At 48.4% G+C, this 10,171-nt stretch overlaps 1 protein-coding gene across 1 annotated transcript; it reads left to right on the forward strand.

Moving 5' to 3' along the window:
- Nucleotides 1-2,835: 2,835 nt before the first annotated feature.
- Nucleotides 2,836-7,724, forward strand: LOC309554309 (RNA guanine-N7 methyltransferase activating subunit-like). The gene is made up of 3 exons (XM_082255959.1): nt 2,836-2,950; nt 5,912-6,070; nt 7,516-7,724. The coding sequence occupies exons 2-3, from the start codon at nt 5,913-5,915 to the stop codon at nt 7,700-7,702; spliced, it is 345 nt and encodes a 114-aa protein (XP_082112085.1). The 5' UTR covers nt 2,836-2,950; nt 5,912; the 3' UTR covers nt 7,703-7,724.
- Nucleotides 7,725-10,171: the final 2,447 nt, after the last annotated feature.

Genomic DNA, 10,171 nt, shown 5'->3' on the forward strand with positions numbered 1-10,171 from the left:
GGGAGCGAAATGAGCCGTGCGTTCAAGCAGGGTTTGCAACGCCACGGCGAACCGACCCAACAGGTGATCCTGCTGATCAAGTCTGGCAACCAGCGTGGGTAGCGAGGATGGCCCTGTACCGTCAGAATTCATGGCTTGGTCCTAATGTCACGGAACCATGAACCAGACGTACAACAACAGATAAGTGAAAATAAGAAGGCTTTATTGAAAATCAAGCTGTAAAGCAAAAGTCCAAACGGATGGCGAAACCGAGGCAGAGTCCTTGCGAAGCCAGAGGTCAGGAACCAGGAGGGTAGTCAGACGAAGCCAGGATCAGGAACCAGCAGGGTAGTCAGACGAAGCCAGGATCAGGAACCAGCAGGGTAGTCAGACGAAGCCAGGATCAGGGACCAGAAGCAGCAGCAGTCTTAGAAGCATGTGAACACAGGAGGACCAAGCAAGGAACTGAAGCCACAGACCTCCTATATATATGAGCTAGGCATCCAGCTCCTCCCAGTGGGAAGGAGGAGCCGCAGGGTGGGAGGCTACAAGAAACCCAGAAACCAAGATGGCCGCCAGCACATGTCAAACGAAGGAGAACAGCAAGAAGGTAAGACCATGACACCAGTGACATTACTGCAGTAATCAGTGCTATACATAAGCACTGTTACTGTAAAAATGACACTGGCAGGGAAGGAGTTAACTTTATTAGTGATCAAGGGGTTAAGTGTGCCCCTAGGGGCGTGCTTCTAAATGTCAAGGGGCGTGGCTTTTGATGTAACCACAGAGACATACGATCCTACATAGCAGGACCGTATGATCTCTGCAGTTACATCAGGGAGAATGACAGGAGGTTGTGTTTACATCAGCCGCCTGCCTTTCTCCCTCTCCAGTGGGAGATCGCGAGTGGCCGGCGGACACCGGAGCTGCCGGTCACTCGCGCGGGGAACCCAGTGAAGGAGCGGGGGCGGCACGCGCTCACCCCCTATTGGCTCGCGATCGAGTGACGTACCGGTACGTCACTTTGCTCAGGGGGGGGGGGGGGCCTGACCACCGCAGTATATGTACTTTCGGCGGTCAGCAAGTGGTTAATATAAAAGAAGAGATTGCGTCAAGTAAATATATACCAAACATGTCAAGATCTAAAATTACGTACGCCAGCGTCAAACTACGGTAACTAAAACTGTCCATAGGTGGTGCTTTAAAAACCTTTAGAGATTACCAGTTTAGAGTTATTGGTGATCGATGGTCCTAGGATTATGACCCTCGCTCCAATATTTGCAGCGATATCTCACATGTGGTGCAATCATGGTTTATATATGCATGCTGGACATACACATGCATTTGCATTTGTGCGTATGCATGGGGGGGAGGGTGACAGTGCTACTTTTATATTTTTTTTTTTCATTGAACTTTATTGCTATTTCAAGGGGGGCGAACAAACCTCCTTGTGATCACTTTGGTCAGGTGACAGGTCCTCTTTATGGAGAAATCGGTGATCAATTAGATCCCCAATGTTTCCCCTGCCCACCAAAGCAGCTAACCAAGATGAAATATTACAGAGGTGCACACAGAGCTCATCCCCCCCTCTCTGAAAAGAAATATGGGGGTAGTTTTCAGTGCGGCCAGCAGGGGCGCTGTGGCATATTATAGCGGAGGGGGCGGGATGAAGATGTCATGCACAGTAAGGCGGGGCGGTGGGAGGAGTCGGCGCTGCCTAGGACAGGCCTGGGTATGTGGTGTAGATTAAAATTAACGCTCAGCAGGCAGCTGACCTTACATTCCATAGTGCTAGCTCCGCCCAGTAGACCACGCCCCCAGCTCAACCCCCTCCTCTCATGTACAGACACAGTTGGTATCATATTATAGACGCCAGTATATGGGCTTTCCAAACCCCACCCACTGCCCTGTAAACCACGCCCATCCAGCTCAGCCCTCCCGTCTACAAACACAGGTGGTATCCTTGTAAAGGCCATCCTAGCCCCACCCGCCACTCTGTAAACCACGCCTCTCTTGCTTATTTTCCTCCTCTTGTCTACAGACAGTGCTGCCAAACCTCGAAAAATGTCTTCTGCGCATGCGCACGGACGACTCCCATCCACTGTTTTGTGATGCTCTATCACCGGAAGTGACAAGGTCCGATTTTTTCACGGGTCCGACAAAATTTTACAACACCGAGACTATCTTAGCCCGCCCCACCCACCGCCTTGTAAACCACGCCCCTCACGTCTACTAACAGAGGTTATAGCCACACCCACCGTCCTGTAAACCACGCCCCTCACTTTAGCCCTCATGTCTACCAATACAGCTGGTTTAGTTTGAAAGCCGTCCTAGCCACACCCACCGCCTGGTAAACCGCGCCCCTCCCGTCTACTAACATAACTGGTATAGCCACACCCACCGTCCTGTAAACCACGCCCCTCCCGCTTAGCCCTCATGTCTACCAATACAGCTGGTATAGTTTTGAAAACCGTCCTAGCCATACCCACCGCCCTGTTAAACCGCGCCCCTCTCGCCCTACTAACACAACTCCCATCTACGAACAAAACTGGTATAGCCACACCCACCTCCCTGTAAACCACGCCCCTTCCGCTCAGCTCTCCCGTTTACCAATACAGCTGGTATAGGTTTAAAGGCCGTCCTAGCCACACCCAACGCCTTGTAAACCACGCCCCTCCTGCTCAGCTTTTCTGTCTACTAACACAGCTGGTATAGGTTTAAAGGTCGTTCTAGCCTCACCCACCGCCCTGTAAGCCACGCCCCTCCCACTCAGCTCTCCTGCCTACTAACACAGCTGGTTTAGTTCTGAAACATCGGGCTCGTCCTCGCCCTGTAAACCACGCCTCTCCCGCTTAGCTCCTCCTCTCATCTAACCCACACAGTGGGTAGCGTTTTGATGATGTCACTACCCAGCGACGCTCAGTGTGTGATCTGTGATTGTGTTGGCGGTTGTGGTCGGTTTTCCTGTCAGGTAAGTCGGTGCTGGGTTCGGTCATTGTGGGGAGGCTTTGGGTCGTTCTCCTCCTCATGTCATCAGAGGGGCCGGTCGGCTTCAATCCTTTCACTGCCAGAGCCTGTTCTCCATTTCTTGCACACGTTAAAAAAAAAAAAAAAAAAAAAAAATTAGGCCTGAAAATTGTATAAACCCCCAAAACATTGTATGATCCCTGAAAGCAGAGACTCTATTATTATACAGCATTTATATATTTATATTATTGTACAGGATTTATATTCTTATACAGGATTTATATATTATTTATTATTATTATACAGGATTTATATATTATTATTATACAGTATTTATATATTATACAGGATTTATATATTATTATTATTATACAGGGTTTATATATTATACACGATTTATATATTATTATTATACAGGATTTATATATTATTATTATACAGGATTTATATAGCGCCAGCAGTTTGCACAGCACTTTACAACATGGGGGCGGACATTACAAATACAATACAGGAGCAATCAGAGGGCCCTGATCGTTAGAGCTTACAATCTTGGAGGGAGGGTCAGGAGATACAAAAGAGATTTATGGGGGGATCGGCTGATGGAAAAAGTAAAAAGTGTATTAGAAGTAGGGCTGGGCGATATGGCTGAAAACTGTATCACGATATCAGTGTTTCATATCGGTCGATATCGATATATATTGATATTTTTTATTACCCATTTAAAATAAGGACCCTAGGGTGAGAATGCAGGGCGGCGGGCATGGTGCAGGAGAATGCAGGGTGGCTGGCATGGTGCAGGAGAATGCAGGGTGGCTGGCATGGTGCAGGAGAATGCAGGGTGGCTGGCATGGTGCCGGAGAATGCAGGGTACTGGCATGGTGCAGGAGAATGCAGGGTGGCTGGCATGGTGCAGGAGAATGCAGGGTGGCTGGCATGGTGCAGGAGAATGCAGGGTGGCTGGCATGGTGCAGGAGAATGCAGGGTGGCTGGCATGGTGCAGGAGAATGCAGGGTGGCTGGCATGGTGCAGGAGAATGCAGGGTGGCTGGCATGGTGCAGGAGAATGCAGGGTGGCTGGCATGGTGCAGGAGAATGCAGGGTGGCTGGCATGGTGCCGGAGAATGCAGGGTGGCTGGCATGGTGCCGGAGAATGCAGGGTGGCTGGCATGGTGCAGGAGAATGCAGGGTGACTGGCATGGTGCAGGAGAATGCAGGGTGACTGGCATTGTACAAGAGGATCCGGGGTTGTGGGCATACTACGGGAGATGCAGTGCTGTGGGCATGGTACAGGTAGACCATGCCCGCAGCACTGCATCCCTTGTAGTATACCCGCAGCTCTGCATAATGGCAGGTAGTGAAGCTGTTTCACTTACCTGTTCCAGAGGTGCCTTCGTTTTAAAAATGGCGCCGCCCGGCGCCGATACGTCATTGCGCACCCGCCGCCACCGCTCGTGTAATTTCGGCTATTCTCGGCCTCCCCCCGAGCGGCGGCGGCACGTGCGCAATGACGTGTTGGCGCCGGGCGGCGCCATTTTTAAAAGTTTAAACCCGTCGGAGCGGACTTTTCGATTTATCGTTCAAGTTTTCTTATTGCTATCGAGCACGGGACTATCGCGATACCTATCGGTATCGTTTTATCGCCCAGCCCTAATTAGAAGCAGGATAGGCTTCTTTAAAGCGAAGGGTTTTCAGGGATCATCTAAAGATGACCAGAGTAGGAGATAGTTGGACAGATTTAGGTAGCGAGTTCCATAGGATGGGAGAGGCTCAGGAGAAGTCCTGGGGGTGACGAGGGAGCTAGACAGCAGGAGGTCTTGGGAGGAATGAAGAGAGCGGCTTGGTTGATATTTTGAGACTAGGTTAGTGATGTAGCTGGGGGCCGAGATGTGAATGACTTTGTAAATAACTATATTGAATTTTATTTGTTGGGTGAGTGGAAGCCAGCGGAGGGATTGGCAGAGAGGGGTGGAGGACGCTGAGTGGTTGGTAAGGTGGGTGAGTCGTGCAGCAGCATTTATTATGGAATGAAGGGGGGAGATAGTCTATGTCAGGGGTCTTCAAACTATGGCCCTCCAGTTATTCAATTTCCCTCTTCCCCGAACGATGTCTGCCTGCTGACAAAACACATTAAGTGGGGCCTGGTGTGTGACATCATCACATCTGCCCAACATGTTTCGTCAGTAGACAGGCATCTCTAGTCAAATGTTGGTAGCGATGACAGCACAGCACTGGAGAGCTTCATTTTAAAGGTAAGTTTGCCCTAATGTGCAAGTAGGCAGTGCATACTAGCACATTATGGCATTACCTGTAGGGGACCTTCTCTCCTGTGGAGGTGAATAGTAACAGCTGGGAGTGTCTTAGGAACAAAGATGATGGTAACCAAGGCCTTCAACCCCCCTCCTGTTCAATCACATTCAGTCAAAGACCACATGGGAAATTAGGAAAACAAAAGGCAAACTCCATAATGTAGAACTGCATAAAGCCAGTATATTCAAATGTATGCCACCCACATAATAGAGAGACAGCATGGCAATACTAGAAAGCCGCCACTGTCCTCCAGTGGATGTAATGGCGTCGCAGGCCTGGCCCTGCCCAGTGCGTTTCGGTATTAAATAGACATCGTCAGGTGAAGAGGGCCTCTTCCCCCTACTGATGTCTGGCTGCTTATGAAATGCATTGGGTGGGGCCTGGTTTGTGACATCATCATGTCCGCCCAACATGTTTCGACAGTAGATGGACATCTCTAGTTGATGGCAGTTTTTTTTTGGGTGAAGGTGAACTATGCTTTTAAATATGTGATTTTTAGGGGCCCCTCAAACTTTGGCAGTGATTTAGGTTAAGGCAGTGTGGGGGACGTACTGATTGCCACAAGTAAGGGGGTTAACCCTTCCTTTTTGAGTAGGTTACTTGTTCGTTTTTTTTTTTTTTTTTTTACATTTCCTGTGCTTTTTGTGTGTATTTTATAGGATGGCGGACACATCTGATATTAAAAAGATATATGAAGAGAAGTTTGCTGATCGCTTCACAGAACGTGACGAGGAGTATCAGGAACATCTGAGAAAGCCGGACAGCCTGCCTCCCATTGTTGAAGAATGGTGGGGAGGGCACCAAAGAAACCAGGATAGGTACACAATACCTGTATACTGATATGGCGTGTTGTTTAATTGCCTGAGAAATTGCTTTTGAGGCTGTTGTCACGGAAAAGTAGCCAATTGGTGTAGCTTTATGATGAACTGATTACTATGGACTGCAAGTCCCTCTGATCATATACCATGTATGTCAGTGGTCTCTGAACTGCGGTCCTTTGCTTTATCCCATCTTTTCGGTTCTACTCCTCCAACTGACGCCAAGGATGTCCCCCTCTGACGCCAAGGACCAGGCATTAGTTCGCCCCATCCCCCAATGACAGCAAGGCCGGGCTACTAGTCTGTGTCTATGCGTCCATAAGATGCATAAAGCCGCAGCTTGCCCACCCCCTCCTCGCTCTGCTCTGTGTAATGGTTTTGCACAGAGCAGCCCCAATCCTCCTCTTCTCAGGTTCCCTCTCTCTTGAGCAGTGCCCCCTATACCAAGCTGCTTTCTATGAGGGCACTGGTGCATGCTCGCTACCGAGCCCTGCTCTATGGCTCCATAAGACACACAGAGCTGTGGCTCGGCACCCCCCCGGGCTTCTTGGTCTCTCCTCTTTGAATTACTGACTGTGATTAACAGCAGTGGGGGTCAATGATCTCTAGCTGCAGTCTCAGCCAATGAGGTGGGAGAGTCCCAGGACAGCCGGGGCCAGGGCTCGACAAACCCCAGGCACCAGGTCACAGTGGCGACTAGAATTAGCGGCCTGGCACCTGGGCTGCACTGCGGCCCACGGCGCCCTGTTGTGGTGGCCGGGTTGTAACAAGCAGTCACTGGCCGCGCTGAGATGGAAACCGTTTTTTTATTTTATTTTTTTATACCTTTAAAATTCCTTTTTTTATTTTCTCCCTGTCATGCCACACAGCCGAAGGCCCCTTTCACATGGGCTGTCTGATCAGGTCCACCAGTCAGTTTTTCAGGTGGACCCGATCGGCCGCCATTCGGCCCGTGTGTATGGCAGCCGGTGCAATAGAAGCCTAACTTTTTTAGCTTGCTCCTAAATTTCAAGCAAATTTGTGAAGCCCTGGCCGGGGCTATCGGGAATATCGCTGGATCGGAGCAACCTCGGGTAAGGATCTGGGCGGGGAACACTGCAGCCAACCTTCAGCCTTTTAGAATCACTTTAATTCTTCATATCTCTCACCTGGAGGGCCACTGGGGCTGCAAAAACACAAGTCCTGGGCCCACAGGTGGGACTGTATAGTCCAGGAAGCATAGTGAGGGGGGGTCACAGAAAGTGATCAGGTGAATGTACAGCTGCCAAATTGCTTTCATTACACACTTCTGGGTGGCTAAACCCCAATACCCCCACACCCCCAGCTGCCATTGCTGTTATACATAGTGTTGGCAGTAAAAGGGTTAAAATTCAGTGAGTTGCTAGCAAAAATGTAAGCATTGCCTAATCGTTCTCTAATCTAAAATCGCTTGCATTTGTTTACAGGTATCGGGATAACCGGCGTCATCGAGGCTGGGATAACAGACGGGATTCATACAACAGCTATAACCAGCACCATGGAGGAAGAGGCTGGGGTAACAGCCCCCACCAACACCGACAGGAGCGTTACCACTACCAGGAGAGACACCATGGCTATAATTCCGGCGGTCAAAGATATCAGCCTTATCGCTAAGGACAGTTACTGTTTTGTGTGTGAAGGATAGATTTTTTTTTTTTTTTTTTTTTTTAAGGATGATAAACTGAAAGTTATGAGAACTCTTCTTGGCGAGTTCCGGTATCTAGGAAAGATATAAAAGGTGCATTTCTTGGTAGCCATGTCATCAAAATACATTGATCCCCAGACCTGGAACCGAATCCCGGCACAGCTCATATAGAATGCAGAAATTTATGCCGTAGACTGTATCTGTCCATTCAGCTTTGCTGCTAGTTCTCCATGATGGAGACGGGTTTGAGGATTTTTTTTTTTTTTTTGAGACCATTAGGGTCCATTCACACTAGCGCGACTTGGTCGCCTGACAAGTCGCGGTCGGTCGCCTGCCATTGATTAGCACAGGACCCGTTCTAATAGGAGCGACACAAGTCCTGTACTACTTTGGGGCAACCTGGAGGCGACTTGCATTGACTTCAATTATATGAAGTCCGTGCAAGTCGCGCCGAGGTTGCGGTGCACGCTGTGCACCGCAACTTCACAGGTCGCCCCAGCAAGTCGTGTCGCCCCTGTCTGAATGGGCTCCAAGTCTTCGTTTTCAACTCTTTATTACTTGGCTTTACTGTGAGGTCACTGTTTTTGTGTTTACAGTCATTGAACGTTTTTACATAAAGATTGAGATTCAGTAATTATTGAAATGTGTTAAAGGAGAACTACTCTGGAACTGTTAGTAGGAGCAAATGTTTCAGTTCTGCATGGCATGCTCAATATAATCACTTGCCAACCGCCTAATAACTGGGAGTTTTCCTCATTACTTTGACATTAAATACTGGGGTTTTGGCTGCAGCTAGATGCCATTAACCCAGTATTAAAATTTCCCTCAGATGCCGGTCTTTCCGATAAAAGTGATCCAAGTGGCTGATTCGCTGCTGGGTCACTATTAGAAGTGGCAGGAGGGGTCGTCGCCACTTTCCAGGCAGATCAGGAAGCCCGGGAACTGATCTAGTGCTGGCAGCGGCTGGCCACAGAGATTACAAGAGGAAATATGGCCTCCGCTCTTCTCTATGGCCTAGGAGGACTGGAGTGACGTCATGATGTCAGTTCTGGTTCCTGTCCGAAGTGGTCAAGGCCTTTTTTTTTTTTTTTTTTTTTTTTTTTTTTTTTTTTTTAGCACTAGATCATGGGTGTCCAACCTTTTTGGCTTCTCTGGGCCACATTGAGTGTAGAGAAATTTTCTCGGGCCGCATATAAAATATATACTATAGTTAAGGTATATAAGTAATAAAATGCCGCGCCCCACGCACTAATTTAACACAACTAGAGGATGATCAAATGAAATGGAATCAGTATACAGAGGTTTACTTCTTCTGAGCGATAATAAAGGAACACTCTAACCACGTCGATGATTTGAAGTGGTTATGGTGGTAGGAGTCAGAAACACTGCATATGCCCCCCCCCCCCCCCCCGAGGCAGCCTCTGCCTACCATTAGTTGGAAGCTGCTGTGACAGTGCCCCCGACCTGACTTCCTTCCTCCCCAGCTAAAAAAAAAATTGTCAGGTGGCAGTTGGCCACATTGCCTGAGGTTCTGGGCAGCATGTGGCCCTCGGGCCGCAGGTTGGACATGCCTGCACTAGATCAATGTTGTTGTTGTGTTTTGTATTTTTTTTTTTTTTTTGATCGGATGCTTGCCATTGTAAAGGAGAGATCTGGTGTCTTATTGACCCCAAATCTCTCCATAAAGAGGACCTGTTATGCTTTATTGTTAAGAGATGTTTACATTTTCTTATGGCAGCAATAAAAGTGATTAAAAACTATATTTCTCTTACCTCCTCTGACAGACGCAGCCTCTTCCAAGTTTCATCACTATTGGGTAATGGCGCCCTCTGCAGGAGCAGGCTAGGTAGTGAAACTTCATTAAAAAGCTTTAACTAGACACATCTTGGGGCAGTGGTCCTCAACTCCGGTCCTCGGGGCCCACTAACAGGCCAGGTTTGTAAGATAACTAAATTACATCACAGGTGATCTCATTTGCTGCTCAGTGATTGCAGTATTCTAGTCTGCATCTCCCCAAGGTAATACTTAAAATCTGGCCTGTTAGTGGGCCCGAGGACCGGAGTTGAGGACCACTGCCTTAGGGGCTGCCCCTCTCGACATTACCCATTTCTTATGGCCGCAATAAAAGTGATTAAAAAAAATATTTTCTTTAAAGGGACTGTGTAAAAATTAAAAGTAACAAAAGAATATTTTTTCTTTTTTAAAGTCCCCCTCCCCCTGTGCTCATGTGCAGTGGTGAACGCATACATAGATCGTGCCACACATGTGAGGTATCGCCGCAAACATCATAGTGAGAGAAATAATTCTAGCACTAGACCGCCTCTAACTCTAAACTGGTAACCTGTAAAAATGTTTACCCTCTTCACCCCCCGGAAGGATTTGCCCTCCTGCACGACCAGGTAATTTTTTGCGATTCGGCACTGCGTTACTTTAACTGA

This window comes from Pelophylax lessonae, assembly GCF_965119305.1.
Source record: "Pelophylax lessonae genome assembly, chromosome: 4".
NCBI classification, from domain to species: Eukaryota; Metazoa; Chordata; class Amphibia; order Anura; family Ranidae; genus Pelophylax; species Pelophylax lessonae.